Source organism: Eptatretus burgeri, chromosome 5, assembly GCF_056783735.1.
Source record: "Eptatretus burgeri isolate ZD-2024b chromosome 5, Ebu_testis_v1, whole genome shotgun sequence".
Lineage (NCBI taxonomy): Eukaryota > Metazoa > Chordata > Myxini > Myxiniformes > Myxinidae > Eptatretus > Eptatretus burgeri.
The window spans coordinates 110,977,516-110,998,158 of NC_140965.1; the positions used below are offsets into that span (position 1 = coordinate 110,977,516).

General features: G+C 42.9%; 2 protein-coding genes across 10 annotated transcripts in view; one reads left to right on the forward strand and one right to left on the reverse strand.

Moving 5' to 3' along the window:
* Positions 1–14,755, forward strand: part of CCDC25 (coiled-coil domain containing 25) — a 28,544-nt gene extending 13,789 nt beyond the window's left edge. Inside the window, exons 7-9 of the mRNA XM_085883348.1 lie at positions 2,740–2,942; positions 3,173–3,218; positions 13,951–14,755. Coding sequence (XP_085739474.1) covers positions 2,740–2,942; positions 3,173–3,218; positions 13,951–13,980 — 279 coding nt within the window. The 3' untranslated portion in view covers positions 13,981–14,755. The remainder of the gene's footprint in view (positions 1–2,739; positions 2,943–3,172; positions 3,219–13,950) is intronic.
* Positions 3,848–20,643, reverse strand: part of LOC147027157 (ubiquitin carboxyl-terminal hydrolase 14-like) — a 165,896-nt gene continuing 149,100 nt past the window's right edge. For 8 of the 9 annotated variants that reach the window (XM_085883340.1, XM_085883344.1, XM_085883343.1 and 5 more), the window contains 3 exons: positions 17,845–17,952; positions 15,067–15,229; positions 3,848–4,221 (listed from right to left, as the gene is read on the reverse strand). In XM_085883340.1, the coding sequence (XP_085739466.1) occupies positions 15,093–15,229; positions 17,845–17,952 (245 nt within the window). In that variant the 3' untranslated portion in view covers positions 3,848–4,221; positions 15,067–15,092. Of the gene's footprint in view, positions 4,222–15,066; positions 15,230–17,844; positions 17,953–20,643 lie in introns of those variants that run through there. The other variant, XR_015058710.1, reaches the window with a different exon arrangement.

Consider the following 20,643-nt stretch of genomic DNA (forward strand, 5'->3'; position numbering starts at 1 on the left):
GTTTTAAGTGATTTCCAACCCCCCCCAAAAAAAAATTGTTAGAGGGAAAATTTTTTTTTTTGCATTTTATTTTTGGATGTTTTAAGTGATTTCCACCCCCCAAAAAAATTGTTACCCCCCCCAAATTTTTTTTTTTGTATTTCTACATGTTTTAAGTGATTTCCAACCCCCCCAAAAATGTTACCCCCCAAAAAAAATTGTTAGAGAAAATTTTTAATTTTGTTTTGCATTTCTACATGTTTTAAGTGATTTCCAACCTCCCCCCCCCAAAAAAAATCTGTTGGAGAAAAAAAATTTTTGCAACTTTTTTCAACAAAATTTCGATTTTTTTTTTATTTTTATTTTTTTTTTTTTTTTTTTGCATTTCTACATGTTATAATGATTTCCAACAAAAAACGTGCCAAAATTAAAATTGCAGCTGATTTTGGAACTTCAGGTGGATACACCCATGTAAAATCAATTTCTGTCTCAAGGAATCGAGTTATGACGAATGAATTGAGTATGTAAAAGTTAAAAGTAAAAGCGAAAGTTGCAAACTATAACTCTGTGAGCACTGTTGACATCAAATTGAATGAATAGGATATCAGATTCACTTGAGTGACCTAGCAGTATTGGCGGCGGAGGTTTTGCACTCAACCGAGTGCTCCCCCTCAAGTTAACCTCCGCCATCGAAGATGGATGGAGGTTACTATTTTCACCCCTTTCTGTTTGTTTGTTTGTTTGTGAACAGTATTACGGAAAAACTCCTCGACGGATTTCGACGAAACTTGGTGAGGGGGTTAGGTCTGGTCCAAGGACCATGCCATTAGATTTTGGACTTGGTCCAAAATCCAATATGGCCGCTATGGTGGCCAATTTGAAAAAATATTTGAATTTTTTTTATTTCTACATGTTTTAAGTGATTTCCAACCCTCCCCCCCACCCCCAAAAAAAAAAATTGTTGGAGAAAAATTTTTTTGCAACTTTTCTTTCAACAAAATTTAGATTATTTTTTTTTTTTTGCATTTCTACATGTTTTAAGTGATTTCCAACCCCCCCCCCAAAAAAAAATTTAGAGAAAAAAATTGCAAATTTTTTTTCAACAAAATTTCGATTTTTTTCCATTTCTACATGTGATAAGTGATTTCCAACAAAAAAAAAAAACATGCCAAAATTATAATTGCGGCTGATTTTGGAACTTCAGGTGGATATACCCACGTAAAATCAATTTCTGTCTCAAGGAATCTAGTTATGACAAATGAATTGAGTATGTAAAAGGGAAAGTTGCAAACTATAACTCTGTGAGCACTGTTGACGTCAAATTGAATGAATAGGATATCAGGTTCACTTGAGTGACCTTGCAGTATTGGCGGCAGAGGTTTTGCACTCTACCGAGTGCTCCCCCTCTAGTTAACCTCTGCCATCGAAGATGGATGGAGGTTACTGTTCTCACCCCTGTCTGTTTGTTTGTGAACAGTATTACGGAAAAACTCCTGGACGGATTTCGACGAAACTTGGTGGCGGGATTAGGTATGGTCCAAGGACCATGCCATTAGATTTTGGACTGGTCCAAAAAAAAAAATGTTCTTTTCAAAAAAATTTTTTTTCAAAAATTTTTTTTTGCATTTCTACATGTTTTAAATGATTTCCAACCCCCCCCCCAAATATTTTGTTAGAGAAGAAAAAAACAAATTTTGCAACTTTTTTTTCAAAAAAATTTCGATTTTATTTTTTTGGCATTTCTACATGCACGTCGATGTAGTTTAGTTTATTCTATCGTGGTTCAGTAGAGTCTGATCCGTTTTGACCTACAATGAATTGGATATCAGGTTCACTTAAGTGACCCAGCAGTATTGGCGGCGGAGGTTTTGCACTCTACCGAGTGCTCCCCCTCGAGTTATCTGAGTGATTATGCTGCTATTTGTTTGTTCCTGAAAATTACCAAAATTGACGGCTGCTATTGAAAACTCTGATCAGTTGTCTCTGTTGTCTCTGTATATAATTGAAGCTCGTGGTATCTACATGACATGTTTTGGAATGACAGGAGACTGGTGAGCAGGTTAAGGTGAGGACCGCAGTGATTAGGAGTGATTTGTTTGTTCTCCATGTTATTTTGGCTTTCATTACCTGCAGCACTAATGGTGAATGGAGGTTATGTTTTCGCCCCTCTTTGTCTGTCTGTCTGTCTGTCGGTCCATGAGCAGGATATCTCAAAAAGTTTTGGACGGATTCGTACGAAACTTTGTGGATAGATTAGTTGTGTGACAAGGATGAAATGATTCAACTTTTGTCCGATAATTTTTTTTTAATGTGTTTCTTCACCATTGAGTGAATGGGCCAAAAACTATATAAAGCACAATATATATAATGTTTTGGATGGGTTCTGACAAAACTATGTGGATGGGTTGGTTAGTTGACAAGAGCAAGCCGATTAGATTTTGGTTCAGGTCCGAATGCATATCCGGCCTATCGGTGGGATACAAAATGCAAACTGTTCAGCCTGACAATGGTATGCAAATGAGTCCAGTTGTAGTTGTATTTGCAGCTGTACTTGCATTTCTTTTCGCTTTTTGATCTGTTTTATGTTTAAAAAATTTTTTTTGACTATTCGTAACTGTTCACATCCATTTCTATGCCCACCTCCCTCCTTGTAAGCCTGGTTACATGAGCACAATTATAGCAGTGCATACACTGCACTTTGATTGCACTAAAAATAATGTTTTCTTGAGAGAAATTGGTTGCTGTTTTTGTTTTTGTAAGGTACGGACAATCATTGTGGAGAAGAGGCAAAACGACGTGATCAATCGGTTGAACAAGACGAAACAGGAACGGACAGCAGACCTCGCCTCGGAAAAAGAAGCGCGGAATCTTGAGGAGATCGCTGAGCGAAAGGTCCAAGCACAGGAGGAACGACGGCGCATGAAGGAGGAAGAGAAGAAGTCCAAGGAGATGGAAGCCTTGAGGTCTTGCTTGCTTTTGGGGTTCCTAAAATTTCTGATTTATCATGTCGCTTCGGTTAAACCTTGTGGTTCTTTGAGCAATATAGTCAAATTTTCATTGTTTGCAATCCATTGCTGTTTGGTAACTGAACAACAGGTCTGTTTGGTTTCATGAGTCTGAACCACTTTACTTGCAGTGAAGATGAGTTTTCTTATGAAATAATTTTCTGTATGTATCATGATTTGTTTTGCAGGAATTATTCTTCATTGATGGACCCTGGATGCATGTCTTCGAACCAGGTAAAAAAAAAATCAATTTCAGCTTTCAAAGATTCCTTGAGCAATTTTGAGCTGTACCACAAACTAACATCGTGTCAATTATTTATTACCTCCGCCACCAAAGGGTGGAATGAGGTTATGTTTTCACCCCTGTCTGTCTGTTTGTTTGTTTGTCTGTGTGCAGGATGTCTCAAAAAGATGTGGACGGATTTGGCTGAAATTTTGTGGACAGGTTGGGTGTGTGACAAGGATGAACTGATTAGATTTTGGTGAAGATCTGGATCTGGATCCGACGACTAGAATTTTTTAATTGATTCTTCACCATTGAGAGATACGGCCAAAAAATGATATATAGCATATCTCAAAAAGTGGACGGATTCGGACGAAACTTGGTGTACACGTTGGGTGTGTGACAAGGAAGAATTGATTCAATTTTGGTGAAGTTCCAGATCTGGATCCGATATTTTTTTTTAAGTGATTCTTCACCATTGAGAGATAGGGCCAAAAACGATATATAGCACTGTACAGCATGATATTTCAAAAATGGAATGTGCCCGATATGTTCTCCTGGATCAGGAATTAGGTGGCGGAGGTATGCGATCTACCGAGTGCCCTTCTAGTTCTTGACAAGATGATTTTTAAAATATGTATTTATAAGAATTCCACATTTAAACATTTAATGTTGGGGTGAATTCAACAGGATGCAAAACACGCATGCATGGGGTGGACAAGATGGATACGAAAGGAAACTCCAAGAAGGGAAAATTGGAAAGAGGGTGGGCTTGCGGTTTGGTGGATTAACGAGGGTAAAAAAAGATCATTTTGGATTGGAGACAATCTGAGATGGTGGTGAACAGCTGGATTGAAAACCTGGAGGGAACAATGAGATTGAAAAGGATGTGGAAGTTGATTCCACAGGTCGGAAAAAAGAGTAACAAATGAGTGGAGGTGAGCAGTGATCCTGGATTTGGGTAGTTTCACCAGAAGGAGGTTTGATGGTAGACCTTATGAGCCCTGCAGAAACCTGGGGGGAGGAGGGGGGGACAAAGCATGGAAAGAGCAGAGGAGACAAAATAGAAAAGCCTCTACAGATATTGAGAAGTGTACATTACACATCAAAAGAGTGCCTCTTACCACCCCTTTGTGTCAGTGTTTTGAAGATGTGTAGGCTCAAGCCTGATGTGTGAAAGGCTATATGTTTCCATCTCTATTATGTTAGCAAGTCTTTTCCATTTCATGGCATTATTTGTATTATACTGGCTGCTTATATCCAACCAAATTTTTCATAATTTATTTTAATGTTTAGTCATAAAAAATATTATTTTTGTGGAAATGACTTCTATGGGGTAGCATCACTTCATATAATTTAGTTATCTCCATAGTAAATGTCTTAGCATAAGCGTGAGATAATTTAATTGTGATATTAGACATGCGTCACTTTTAGGATACCACGTCACTTGAGGACAGACGTCGACCACCCTCCCTCATGTGTGTATAAAAACAACCATCCCTTAAAGAGCCGATTTAATGTTCTACCCTCTGTAATCTGTCCTTTGTGCGTTAAAGCATCTGGGTAGGCCATCAGCCTGCAGTTTAGGGAGGAAGGGGGGGGAATTTTCACTCCTCTTCCAGCCCAAGAAGGGGGAAGATCATCCCAAAATGCCAAGTAGCAGGGGACCATCGGGCCAATGGTGGGAGGGGGCTGGGTTGTGGTACGTTGTCATGAGGTGGGGGCCACACACACACACACACACACACACACACACACACACACACACACACACACACACACACACACACACACACACACACACACACGCATTTAAAGGCCATTTTCCCCGCTAAAGCGGGGGTTAGCCTTGCGGGCCCCATGACAATCTTCTCCACTTTACCCTATTTTCTGCATCTCCCCTTCTTAATCCCCTTGACCACATTTCTTCTTCCAACACCTTTAGCCAAGTTTTTCTCAGTCTTCCCCATCCTCCACTTCCCACTGCACTCATTTCCAACACTCCTCACACAGTCACTTTCATCCTTCCTCAACACATGACCCAACCATCTCAACCTGTTTCTCTTCACAACCTCCATCACAGGCTCTCTTCCCATCATCTTCCGCAAGTCATCATTTGTCTTCCTCTCTCTCAACGATACTCCGCACATCCACCGAACCATTCGCATTTCCACCCTTTCCAGCCTTTGTTGCTGCTCCATGTTCAGTACCCATGTCTCACTCCCATAAATCATCGTACTCCTCACACATGTAGCATACACCTTTCTCTTCAGCTTCAACGACACGCCACTCAGTTCCTGAAACTTCTTCCATGCACATCTCACTCGAGCTACCGTCGAAGAGTCTGATCCACCTTCTCCATTCAGCATGTCTCCGAGATAGCAAAATGTTTTCACACCTTCCAGCTTCACACCATCTCCAAGATCCAACTCAACAATTCCTTCATCTGCAGCTCCCTCTATGCACACTAGGATGTACCACTTTTTCAAAAGTAGTTGCTGGAATGAAGCACTATGTGCCTATCGATTCCACTAGTGAAGTTAGGTGATCGACCAAAGTTTGAAAAATTTCCTGCCTTTTTTGACCGTGGGCCGCCATTTTGAAATTTCAGGAAAAATCCATATTTTTGGAAATAATATTGATTTTGGAATATTTTTTAAAAATATATTTCTCTGTGTTTAGATGGCCGAATGCACTTCAGTAGGCACCAGTATGATAGTAAGTACACGTAAATATTATTCACAAACTTGTCCCAACATTTTGAGAAGGGGTTGCCATTTTGGAATTTCACTGAAAATCCCATATTTTGACAATTATTGCACGGCACATTGTGCGGCATTTACAGAATATCAGTAATGGCGTTTTCATAAAGACATTATTAATGACAAATGAGAGCATGATTAATTAATTATCAGAACAACCAAATATGTTTTTAAGCGACATGGTTTTCATATATGACAACATAACAATCCAGCAAACAAGCAACCACACAGATATCTTATAGAGAACATAGCGTTTGTTTTGTATAGTCTGGGTAAAGCTTCCTGTGCTCTTCCATGCACTGTCGCAATGCTTGACGTTGTTTCTCATCATTGCACATATGAATAAAGTCAGACACTAGCTTAATTCCGCTTTCAGCTAGATCATTTACACACGCAAAGAATTAGCACTTTCGCAAAATTTCCTGTAACTCGCGAACTTGTCCCACATAGCCACAGGTGTCTGCAGCCACTCCTGATCATTGTCTATTCCTAGGAGGTCAAACATCAGCCAGGATTCTTGGCTAATGAAAGACCTTTGCGTTGGCATATCATCAGTTGAATTAAATTCCACGTGGGGAAGTTGTGGCTTGCCAGAGTCGAACTTCTCAGGCCGTTCTGTATCAAATAACACTTGTCCCATCAACTCTCTCTGTGTTCGGGACAACACAACTAACTGAGGTGTTAAGTACCAAGTATGGCGATCGCACGACAAGATACAAGCATCTGCTACACCACTGTCGTAATGTTTGTACAGGAACATGTCAGCCATGAACTTCAGATCGTGTCGTGCCGCAGATGTGCTAAGTGGACTCTGTACGAATGCTTTCGCATAGAACAGACCTACAACTTGGCCACTCTGTTTAAATACACTTGTTGAACATCCGATATCTTGAACTGGTCTTGGAGCAAAGCAAATTTGAGAAAATAGATTGCTTTCGCCATCCACCTGGCATGGTGGTCAGCGCCAGGGCGCATAAACTTGAAGTTGGCGAGATTACCACCGAGCCAAATAACCACGAGCGTGATTAATTCCTTATTATCATCTCGAGGAAACGTTTTGTTCTCTAACTGTTCCCGTGACCAGATAAGAACATCTTTCGCTACTTCACACAACCAGGAATCTGCTGAATCCCAGGAAAATTTGTTCAGTTTTGTGTAGTCAATAACAAGGGTGTTCCATTCGGCCTTCAAACGCCAAAATAGCTTTACACCCGGATCTTTTGTTTGCTTTGTCACTTGATCGACTACATGTTTTATGTGCAGTTCATATATATTGGTCAGTCAAGGTTTATCTGCAAGTACACAAAGAATAAGAAATATATATATTTTCATTAGATATACACAAAATATACGATTTTCACTGAATTTCCAAAATGGCAACCCCTTCTGAAAATGTCGGGACAAGTTTGTGAATAATATTTACGGGTACTTGCTATCATTATGGTGCCTGCTGAAGTGCATTCGGCCATCCAAACACAGAAAAATATATTTTTTTAAATATTCAAAAATCAATATTTCCAAAAATATGGATTTTTCCTGAAATTTCAAAATGGGGGCCCGCGGTCAAAAAAGGCGGGAAAATTTTCAAACTTTGGTCGATCACCTAACTTCACTAGTGGAATCGATAGGCACATAGTGCTTCATTCCAGCAACTTTTGCAAAAGTGGTACACCCTAATGCACACCTTACACTTGAATGTAGCTGCCACACTGGTTAATGACCCTCTCACACCACTACATTTTAGATGAACCCATTCAGCACACATTGTACATTGAATGGAGTTCACTCCGACACCCTTCCTGCACACAGGACACGGCCACTTCCCAGTCCTTTCCAGCTCACCACATGCTTTACCACTTGCCATCACCTTCGTCTTTCCAATATTCACCTTCAATACTTTTGCCTCCAAACATTCCTTCCACTTGTTCATCTTCTCCTTCAGTCCATCCATACTCTCTGCAATCTGCATACAGATCATCTGCATACAGCAGCTCCCACGGTAAACCCTCCTTTACCCTCCGAGCCAGCACCTCCATCACAACTACAAATAGAAGTGGACTTAGTACCGACCCCTGGTTCACTCCCACCTTCACCTCAAACTCACCACTGTTCCCGTCCTTCGTCCTTCCAACTGTACGCACTCTCTCGTACATTGCCATCACTACTCTGATCAACCATTCCTCCACTCCTAACTTCCTCAATGCCCATGTCATTACTTCGTGTGGAACCCTATCAAATGCTTTCCACAGATCAACAAACCCAAAAAACAACTTCTTCCTCTTCTCCATGTACTTCTCCTGCAACTGCCTTACAATATAAATTGCATCTGTCGTTCCTCTTCCTGGCATAAATCCAAACTGCATTTCGTCAATCTTTACCTTCTTCCTTATCCTCTTCTCCAACACCCTTTCCAATACCTTAATTCCATTCTCCAATAACTTTATTGCTCTATAGGAGCCACAGTCCAGAGGGTCACCTTTCCCCTTGTACAGAGGGACGAGGGCACTCAGTTCCCAATCCACTGGAATGCGGCCTTCTTTCACCACCAGATTACAGATCTCTGTCATTCTCTTCACACTCCAACTTCCCGCTGCCTTCAACATATCTCCCACAACTCCCGTCAGTCATCCTGCTTTTCTACTCTTCATTGCTTTTATAGCTTCCTCAACTTCCTTCTCAGTTATCTTCTCTGCTGGTCCTAAAACTGGGTTACTCTCAATGTTACTATCCCTTTCATTCTCGACATTCAACAGCCTTTCCATATATCTCTTCCATCTGAGTCCACAACGATTTGTCCCACTTCATCCTTCAAGCAACTCACCCCCGTCACATCAAACCTCTCTCTCTCGCTATCTGCTTTGCAAACCTGAATACCGCTCTATCACCCTTTTCCGAATCCAAGTATTCTCTGAACATTTTCTTATTAGCCTCCTGCGCCTTTGCTACCACTTTCTTTGCAGCCTTCTTGGCTACCTTATAACTTTCATGTGAAGCCTCTTCTACCACCGTACCCTTCGCCTTTTGCCATTCCTTGAACTTCTTCCTCTTCTCTTCAATCGTCTTTCCAACTTCATCACCCCACCACCATGTTTCCGAGTGCCTCGGTGGTCCTTTTGTCCATCCACATACCTCACCAACGGCTCCCAATAGGTGGGGGCCAGATAATATAAATCCAAGTGCAGCGAAGGGGAAATTTTGAGCTGCCTGGGATCGACCCTTACAAAATACTGCAGAGCTGCTGCGCTGCGACACGCTCCAACCCAGCCATCCAGGCGTCTCCTCCCCCTTCTCACAAGCCCAAAGCTGTGTGCTGATCTGCTGCAAGGATGCACCTGGGCTACTACCGTGCATCGGTTCCTGCTGTGTCTTGCTGACACAGCGAGGGTATTTCCTGTCTCATCACATCTCTGTTTTACCTTTTGTGGTATGACTGAGGCCTTAAGATAGATAAGTAAGGTTCTGATCCTTTGTTGGTTTTGTGGGTGCATATTGGTAGGGATTAAGGGGTATGTTGTATCTCTATTGGCATTGCTTCTTTTGTATTCTTGTATTCCCATCCCCCAGTAACCATTATTTTTAAGTGCACCTAATTCCGTGGTGAATTTTGGTGGTCGTGATCGCTTTTGCAGTTTAACACGTCCATTAAAGGACAATTTGGATATGGGAGATCAGCACCCATAGCACATACTCGTCATGAACCTCGTGACTCCGCTGAGCCTAATTAGAGATGAGGCGCACGCCACCAATTAGCGCAACCCATCGGCTGACTTTGGTCCCATGAGCATGGCATTGTGGCTATTGACACGTGATCGTGTTCGAGGCCATTGAACCACCCAGCTGTTGCGGCCATTGCTGACGTGGCCCTCTGGGATTCCAACCAGGACGCTGGGATGATCCACCGGCGACAACAATATTATCGCTCACAAAGCATGTACATTCATCTTCATGAAAGCTTGCAGTGCATATCCAGATGCACACAGAGTGCTGGCCCAGAGAGTTGGCTGGGGATGGGATGGGGAACATGGCGAAGAGAAGATGGACATTACAGGGACTTTCAGGAAGGAAAGCAGGGGAATTGAAGGAAGTGGGCTTGGGTGGATTATCGGGGGTAGAAAAGATCGAGGATTTGGATGGAGGATGACAAGAGGTGGTGGTGAACAGCTGTTTTGAAGGCCTGGAGGGAAGAATGTGAATGAATAGAGTGAGGGAGTTTATTCCAAAGGCGGGAAAAAAGAGGAATGAAAGAGTGAAGATGAGCAGTGATTAGTGATTTTGGTAGTTTTACCAGAAGGGGGTTGTTGGCGGACCTTGAACGCCCTGCGGAAATGTGGTGGGGACAAATCCCAGAGAGAGCAGGGGGGCGAGGCTGGATAGGAGACGGTAGAAGACAGAAAGATCACCGACCAACCTGCGATGATTGAGTGAGAGGCCCAAAGACTCAGCCTTATTGCGGGAGATGCTGATGATCCGAAATGCCTTGGTTTCTACAGCGTGAAGCCGAGAAAGGCGGGAGGCAGGAGCACCAGCCCAGAGGGGAGAGCAGTACTCCATCAGGCTGCGGACAAAAGCTTTGTAAGTGCTCAGGAGCTCAGGAGGGCCGACGAAGGACTTAGCACGACGGAGGATTCCCAGTCTGTGACTGGCTTTGGAGGCGAGGTTTGAAATGTGGCTTTCCCAGGAAAGGTCATGGCAGATAGTGAGACCCAGAAGCTTGAAAGAAAGGACTTCTTCCAGAGGATTGTTGAGAAAGTGGATAGGGGGGTTTTCTAAACGGTCCTTTCGAAGAGACATCGCGAGTGTGAGATTTGTCCGGATTGAAAGACATGTTCCACGTGTTGGACCAGTTTGTGATTTTATTCAGATTGGCAGTGAGCGAAGAAGCTGCTGCTTGCCGGTCTGAAGGATGATCGATGGTACGGCAGAGGGTGGAGTCATCAGCAAAGAGATATAGATGATTTTCCAGAGAGTCGGAGAGATCATTGATGAAAACCAGAAAAAGAACAGGGCCCAGAACGCTACCTTGAGGAACTCCAGCCTGCACAGGAAGAGGGTATGAAAGAACTCCATTTAGGGCCACACGGCGACTGCGACAGGAGAGGAAGTCTGCGAACCATGAGTGGAGATGGCCTTGGATACCATAGGAAGAGAGTTTGGCGAGCAGGGCAGGGTGCCAGACTGTCAAAAGCACGTGATATGTCCAGGGATACGGCTCGGATTTCCTGTCTGGCATTGAGGACCTCCATCCATTGTTGGGAGAGCAAAAGCAGCATATCCAGGGTAGAGTGACCTGGTCTGAAACCAAATTGATGATCAGCAATCAAGCCATTGGAGAAGAGGAAGGATTTGATGTCTGAAGCGATGATGGATTCCATAACCTTGCTGATGATAGGGAGAAGGCTGATTGGTCTGTAGTTGCAGGGATCTGTTTTTGCAGGGCAGTGATGTTTGCCGATTTCCAAGCAGATGGCAGATGACCTTGAGCAAATGAGAGGGTGAATAGAACAGTGAGCAAGAGCAGAAGAGCAGGCTTTGAGGAGACGTGGGCTGATGCCGTCTGGACCGGTTGCAGACTCTGAGTCAAGGTTTGACAGCAAGCTCTCCACCTTGTCAGGAGAAAAGGACACAGAGTCCAGGGAAAGTTGGGTGCGACTGGGTAAGGTGGTAGAGAAAGTGATGGGTTTTGGACACAAGATTTAGCTGCAAACACCGAGTTTAGGCATTCAGCTTTTTCATGTGCGGTATCAGTGGTGTGGCCATTTGAAGTAAGGGAGGGGATGGAGGGGGAACATCCACCAGAAACAGATTTGATTAGACGCCACCAGGATTTTGAGGAGGGAGAGAGGTTTGAGAGTTCAGACTTGAGAGGAGGAAGATGTTGTTTTCTGGCTCTCCTGAGGGTAGATACACACTTGTTCCGAGCTTTATGGAAGGAACTGAGATTGCCCTCAGTTGGGTTCGCTTTCCATGAGGCAAAGGGAAGTTGTTTCAGGACAACTGCCTCACCACAAGCTTCAGTGAACCAAGGGCGGGAGGAAGGGTAGGATTATCGAAGACGAGAGGGGATAAATCTGTGCATGAGGGAGAGCAAGTTTCTTTGAAAGAATTCCCAGGATGTGTTGATGTTGGAGAAAGTAGAGATAGGAGACCAGTCTATAAGATTGATGACTGCTTGGAGACCCTGCCAGTCGGCTTGAGTGAAATGCCAGACTCGACGTCGGTGAGGTGGTTCTCTGATAATTGCCAGAGAGATGTCCACTTTGACAAGAACGTGGTCAGAAGAACCAATTGGAGTGGAGGAAGAGCAGCAGATATTGTCAGGGAAATTTGTCAAAATCAGATCCAGAAGAGATGGAGTACCATTGGTTGAGATCCGGGTTGGGAAGTTGACCGATTGAGTCAGTCCCAATGAGTCGCAGAAAGCTTTTGCTGAGGTGCCATGACAGGTGAGAGAGGTACCCACACCTCGCCAACTGGCGTGATGACAATTGAAGTCACCACATATGAGGAAGAGAGAGTTTGGATGAGAAGATAGAAGATGGTCCATGTTTTCATATAGTGAGGTGTAGATGGAGTCATCACTGTTAGGTGGACGGTACAGTACACATATGAACATGAGGTGGGAGTGGAGGGGAAGCCGTAGCCAGAGGTATTCCTGGGGGTGTGGGGGAGCGAGGGCAGTGCATGGAGAGTGAGGAATAGAGTCTTTGATGAAAAGAGCAACTCCTCCACCAGGGTGAGGCTCAGGTTTGTCAAACCGGAGGGAGTAACTAGGGAGAGATACTTGGGAGTCAGACACGTCTTGGGGGAGGAAAGTTTCTGTTCGGCAGATTATGTCTGGTTTGTCAGTGGCAACCTGCATGGAGAGATCTGAAAGGTTTGGGCGAAGGCCCCAGATATTTAAGGTCCATACTTTTAATGAAGAGGTCGGGGAGGAGGCTTTGGGTGCAGGGGTGGGGGGGAGGGGAGTGTAGGACAAGGGATGAGGGGGGAGGTAAGGAGGGTTGTTGAAAGAGTGTGGGGGATTGCAGAATAGATACTGATTGCAGAATAGCTACAAAAACAAACTGATTCGTTTTTGGTGAAGATCCAAAATGTGGATCTGACTACTTGAATTTTTTCAGTGATTCTTCACCATTGAGAGATGGTGCTTATATATATATATATATATATATATATATATATATATATATATATATATATATATATATATATATATATATATATATATATATATATATATATATATATATATATATATATACATCACGATATCTCAAAAGTTGTGGGTGGATTTGGATGAAACTTTGGTGGACAGATTGGGTGTGTGGCAAGGACTAATTGATTCGATTTTGGTGAAAATCCAGATCTGTATATGAGAATTATTTAATTACCTCCACCATCGAAGGTGAAGGAGGTTATGTTTTCACCCCTTTATGGCTGTTTATCTGTCTGTGAGCAGGATATCTCAAAAAGTTGTGGACGGATCTGGATGAAATTTTGTGGTCAGGTTCGGTGTGTGACAAGGACCAACTGATTATATTTTGGTGAAGATCTGGATCCGACTACTGGCATTTTTAAAGTGATTCTTCACCGTTGACAGGGCAAAAACGATATGTAGCACAATATCTCAAAAAGTTTTGAACAGATTCGGACGAAACTTGGTGCGCAGGTTGGGTGTGTGCTCAGGACGAATTGGTTTGATTTTGGTGAAGATCCGAATCCGGATCTGGATACGGGAATTATTTAATTTTTAAAGTGATTCTTCACCATTGAGCGATCAGGCCGAAAATATATAGCACGATATCTCAAAAATGTATTGGGCCTGATATGTTCTTGTGGATCAGGCATTACATGGTAGAGGTGTATGCACTCTACCGAGTGCCCTTATAGTTTTTATTGTTTTCAAGACTGTTGCGTTGTTGCAGTGTGAAATGCTAACTTGAACTTTTGTCTCCCTTGTTCCCCAATTGTTGCATTCCAGGATGGCAATGATTCTGATGAGTTCATGTAGCTGTTGTAATTGAGGCTGCAGCTAACATTTTGGCAGTTAAATACCGACTTCCAGCTGCCATTTTGGGCCTGCCTTCCTCTTTTCTGTTCGCAAATTTGTTTCCTGAGCTGTTTTGCTGGAGATTGCACGTTTTTGAGGAGTGTTTCCTGTCGATTGGACTTTTCGTTGTGCAGACAGGCCCTGGCAATACAAGATCATTGAGAATTTTGGAACTGCCACGACGATGCAGAAGAACCTCCGACAAGCATATCTCTTCACAAGCACCTACGATAAAATGTTGCTCTCAGATGAAAAGGGCATGGTCCAACTTCGTATTGCATGGGTAAAGGCAGCAGGAAGGTGGGGATTGGGGAAGAAGGGAAACAAAGAAAAGTGGAGTGGGGTGGATGGGGAAATGCCATAATGTTTGGGTTGGGAATAAGGGAAAAGGAGAAGAGAGAGGTGCAATTGGGGAAGGAATCACAATTTTCTGGAAGGAGAGTTAAGCATATTTGTGTTGGTATTTATTATCAATTTTTGTTGATTACGGCCTATTATTGAAGATCATAATTAATCGAAGCAGACACCTGGATGCGCTGCATGATGCTTAGAAAATGTGCTGATCTTTGCAATATCGATCTACTTTCCAATGTTCTGCCACTTTTCCATTTGTAATATTTTGATGGCCCTTATTTTGTCTTGCTCCTCTTTCACACATCCATCTTTACGCTGTTGTTGCCTTTTTGTACACTTCCTGCAACGTGGTTGTGAATAAAATTTCAGCTTCAATGGTTAATTTCTTTATGTTGATCAAAGGCATGCTTTTGCCTTAAAAAAAGTACTGTAGTTACGTTTATTATTTTTATGATTAAGATATCCCTTTTGAGGGATTTTTAAAAAAAGTTTTTTTTAGGGTTACAAGATAGGTGAAGGAGTGAGTTGAACTCTATTAAAACCAAAGTGAAGCTCAGTAATAACTAATGGGAAAAAAATGTTTGATAGTTGTGTTAAGAGGACTTTCGAAATTGAATCAGCTCATTGGGGGTCGGTTGTTTTATCCTTTCCTTTTTTTTAAATTTTTATTCTTACAAGTGAGATTTGTATTACCGTCATAGCTCTGAGTTCTCGTCTCATCACCAATCTTCACAATCTTGGCACGGTCCATACAGCAGTAAGTACGGCACGTGACTCTTCCATCCATTGGTAAGGTTGATGACATCATCTGCTGGTATCCACGTTATGTCCTCATCTTGACATAACCAACATCCTTCTGTTGATGCAGTTAATACTTATTATTCAATAGCTGTTAAAAAGTCAAACATTTCATAAATACCTTGTTCTTATCTTCAACTCAACAAGAGTTATTTGTGGTGTTTCACTCTCTAGAGTCTAGAGGTTGGCATCAAAAGGAATAACATGTGAAAGACTTCCTAAAGTTTGTCAAGATATATATTTTTTATGTTGTTCTGGTTTGGCAAAAAGGCATTTATTTAGGAGCACAATAGCAGGTTTAGCCAACTCGTGCTCACTTATCAGCCCCACCAAATGCTGCAGTGCTTGAACTTTGTATTGATTGCTTCCAGCTGTGATTTATTTTTTTTTTTTTTTTTTTTTTTTTTTTTTTTTTTTTGTATACCTTGGTCGAGGCTCGTATGAGAGCTAACACACAACTCACAGCAAGGAGGCATGAGACAAGAGGGGTGGGAGTGGAAGGGACAAAACATTGAGGAACAGACACAGGTGAACTGTGGAAGGGAGAGGGATGGGGATGGGACGGGGAACATGGCGAGGGGAAGATGGACATTAAAGGGACTTTCAGGAAGGAAAGCAGGAGAATTGAAGGAAGTGGGCTTGGGTGGATTATCGGGGGTAGAAAAGATCGAGGATTTGGATGGGGAAGATAAGAGGTGGTGGTGAACAGCTGTTTTGAAAGCCTGGAGGAAGAATGGGAAAGAATAGAGTGAGGAAGTTTATTCCAAAGGCGGGAAAAAGAGGAATGAAAGAGTGAAGATGAGCAGTGATTCGTGATTTTGGTAGTTTTACCAGAATGGGGTTGTTACGGACCTTGAGCGCCCTGTGGAAATGTGGTTGGGACAAATCGCAGAGAGAGCAGGGGGGCAAGGCTGGAGAGGAGTCGGTAGAAGACAGAAAGACCACCGACCAACCTGCGGTGATTGAGTGAGAGGCCCAAAGACTCAGCTTCATTGCGGGAGATGCCAATGATCTTAAAAGCCCTGGTTTCGACAGCGTGAAGTCGAGAAAGGTGGGAGGCAGGAGCACCAGCCCAGAGGGGAGAGCAGTACTCCATCAGGCTACGGACAAAAGCTTTGTAAGTAGTCAGGAGCTCAAGAGGGCCGAGGAAGGACTTTGCACGACGGAGGATTCTCAGTCGGCGACTGGCTTTTGAGGCAAGGTTGGAAATGTGACTTTCCCCAGGAAAGGTCATGGCAGATAGTGAGACCCAGAAGCTTGAAAGAAAAAAGACTTCTTCCAGAGGATTGTTGAGAAAGTGGATGGGGGTTTTGTAAACGGTCCTTTCGAAGAGACATAGTGAGAGTGTGAGATTTGTCTGGATTGAAAGACATGTTCCACGTGTTGGACCAGTTTGTGATTTTATCCAGATCTGCAGTGAGCGAAGAAGCTGCTGCTTGCCGGTCTGAGGGATGACAGATGGTACGGCAGAGGGTGGAGTCAAGTCGGCAAAGAGAAATAGAGGATTTTCCAGAGAGTCCGAGAGATCATTGATGAAAACCAGAAAAAGAACAGGGCCCAGAACGCTACCTTGAGGAACTCCAGCCTGCACAGGAAGAGGGGACATGAAAGAATTCCATTTAGGGCCACACGTTGACTGCGACAGGAGAGGAAGTCTGCGAGCCATGAGTGGAGATGGCCTTGAATACCATGGGAAGAGAGTTTGGTGAGTAGGGCAGGGTGCCAGACTGTGTCAAAAGCACGTGATATGTCCAGGGATACGGCTCGGATTTCCTGTCTGGCATTGAGGACCTCCATCCATTGATGGGAGAGCAGTAGCAGCATATCCAGGGTAGAGTGACCTGGTCTGAAACCAAATTGATGATTGGAAATCAAGCCATTGGAGAAGAGGAAGGATTTCATGTCTGAAGCAATGATGGATTCCATAACCTTGCTGATGATTGGGAGAAGGCTGATTGGTCTGTAGTTACAGGGATCTGTTTTTGCACCTTTTTTATGCAGGGCAGTGATGTTAGCAGATTTCCAAGCAGATGGCAGATGACCTTGGGAAAATGAGAGGGTGAATAGAACAGAGAGAGGGTGAGCAAGAGCAGAAGAGCAGGCTTTGAGGACACGTGGGCTGATGCCGTCTGGACCGGTTGCAGAATCTGACTCGAGGTTTGAAAGCAAGCTCTCCACCTTGTCAGGAGAAAAGGATACAGAGTCCAGGGACAGTTGGGTGCGACTGGGTAAAGTGGGTAGAGATAGTGATGGGTTTGGGACACAAGATTTAGCTGCAAACACCGAGTTTAGACATTCAGCTTTATCACGTGTGGAATCAGCAGTGCGGCCATTTGAGGTAAGGGAGGGGATGGAGGGGGAACATACACCAGAAACAGATTTGATTAAACGCCACCAGGATTTTGAGGAGGGAGAGAGGTTTGAGAGTTCAGACTTGAGATGAGAAAGATGTTGTTTTCTGGCTCTCCTGAGGGTAGATACACACTTGTTCCGAGCTTTGTGGAAAGAACTGAGATTGCCCTCAGTTGGGTTTGCTTTCCATGAGGCAAAGGCAAGTTGTTTCAGGACAACTGCCTCACCACAAGCTTCAGTAAACCAAGGGCGGGAGGAAGGGTAAGACAACTGAACAATTTAAAATTTATTCTTAACTCTCGAATATACTTTCCAAGTTACCTTGTGGCTTTAGGATCCATGCAGCATAGCAAACGCTGTTGGGTGAAGCTCGACGTTGAGTGAGGACTGCATGCAGGTTGTAACATCCGCATTGATTGGAGCCAACATCTGCAAACAAAGTATTTTTGTGCTTCTCAAATACGTTTGATTATGGATGGGGAAGTATTTAAATTGTTGAGCTGTTTAATGAGCTTAAAGTTCGGTGGAAGTGCCATCAAAATAGTGGAATGTTGATTTTGTTGTTAGTTGTACATTTGAAGTGTTATGATGACCATAAATGTTATCAATGTCAATTTGCATGCTTTTGTCAGTTAAATAACACGAGCATTGCCTCGACTTCGGTGGGCAATTTAAAGTGATATTTACACACATACTTTCTTCTGGAACACCACAAATTGTAGCATGTGCGCACACCACCGGAGGGCGCTTTGTCCCATTCTGGGCTTACACACCCCACAAATTTTAGCACGTTCCGCCAGAGGATTCCATTTCTCACATACACACACACACACACACACACACACACACACACACACACACACACACACACACACACACACACACACACACACACACGTATATGCATTTATATATAATCATCCATAACATACTGATGTCAACGTGATTTCTTAAATCATTGATACCTCACTAAATGCCGATTCGTTATGGAGCTCTGTCCTGGAGACAGAAATTTTAAATTGAGAAAAAAAAACACGTAATGCACCCACCGCCATTGCTTGTACTGTCAGACACCGCAATTCGCAGGGGATACATTCCTGAAAAATGCCTTGTGTGTCGGAGTCAGCGAATGCCGGGGCATTGTTATTATTATTATTATTATTATTATTATTATTATTTTTTAACACGGTCTAGGCTCATGGAACAGGAATTACACAGAAGAAATCAGGACACAACATAACAAAGGGAAGAGCAGGAGAAAGGGGAAAAACCAACAGCGGAGTGGAGGGAGAAAGTAGTCTGAGACGGAGGAATAAGGGATGAGGGTAACGATGAGGGGTATAGGAGAACACAAAGAAGGGTGGCGAAGAAAAATTGTGTTTGACCAGTTTGTGATTTTTTTTTTTTTGTCAAGGTATGAGGAGAGGTCTGTCTCAAGGATGAGAGATGTCACAGCAGAGAGTGGAATCATCATCAAAGAGATAAAAAGGATTTTCCAGAGTCAGATCATTGATGAAGTTTAGGCAGAGGACTAGGACTTTGTTGCATCAAGAAATGAGACTTCGTTGCATCAAGGAATGGTGTTGAGGTAGTTGAAAAGATAAGCCTTGTAATTTAGTTTTTATGCAAGCTGGAAATTGAACTCAGGTTAGATATCTCAAAGGAGAGCACGTTATCTCTGAGCTATCTGTCATCCACAATCTTGTGATAAAGCGATAGTTTGGCCCAGAAATATTACTGTACAGTGTGGCCTAGTTGCCTTACCCCTGCTAACTACCTCGCACTTCCCTCCCTCACATCTCCCTCCTTGGGTCCCAGTTTGTTTTTTTGATGGACCGGTAAACGGCATAGCTTATGAGCGTATGTTTTAAAACTGGCTGGTACCATGACGTGACTTGTTTCTGGGGGAATAGCTGAAAGCGTCTCGTTTCAACAAGACGGCAAACCCACGCATTTTCTGTTGCGTGTTCGGGACCATCTCGATGAAACGTTCCCTCAACGATGGATTGGACATGGATCACCATCACCAGCTACTCAACCGTGCCACCACTTAATCCAGATCTCACAATTCCAGCCAACTTTGTGGGGCTTCACCAAGGAGAAAGTGTCGACAAACGCTATAGGATAATTGAAGGATTTTGCGCCGCAGTCGTGATCTATTTCACACAGGTGACTCCACAAATGCTACACAATATGTCAAAGAGGACTTAGTGACAAATCCGGTGGTGCAAGAAGAATGATGCAGCACATCCAGATACAATGACTTATTGTGCAGTACTTACAATAATTAATCAAATTTGTATATTAAAAGAGCTGAAGAACGAATGTTTTACAGTACCCGGGAGGGTTAAAGCAACTTTCAGGCCATCCTGTATAAATAACATTATAAATTATCAGTTTATTTATTTATTTATTTTCATACACTGAGAGCCAATAAAGTTCACAAGTTTTAAACTCAGTTGCTCAAACGATCAATAACCAGTTTTGTAGCTCCATGGACAATGTATCTAATTTACGTCATGTTCAGCGTCATAACAGCGGAAAGTGACAGAAGTGGGATGAAGAAGGAGAATGTTGGCAGGTGGCAACCTCAGAGGTACTACGCCTGTGGTTTTTTGCAATTTGTATGATGCTTTAGAAAATCTGTTTGTGTTCTGTCTCGCAATCATGTAATCGTCACTTTTGACACTGATTGTGTAAAATACAATTAAATAAACGTGCAGCTATATATGCAGTTTACTGCTTGATGTGCCATTTTTAGTTCTTAATAAACCAAGAAAAAAAAATAGGGGCAAAACCCATGGGCACTCATGTGGTAAAATAATGATGTTGAGGGGGAAGTCAACGTGGGACAGAATCATCAAAATGTACCAATGAACCAATGTTGTAGCAAATACCTATTTTGGGGGGCAACCCCCTCCCCCCGGAAATCCCCTTCGACAATTTTTTAAATAGCGTGAACCAACTTGGTACATCACGGGTGATGAAAGTTATCGTCAAGTTTCGTCGGAATTGCATTGTAGTTTCTTGGAAAGCAAATACCTATTTTGGGGGGCAACCCCCATCAACCCCCTAATGGCCCAATTTTATTTATTTTTTAATTTTTAATGCCATGAACAA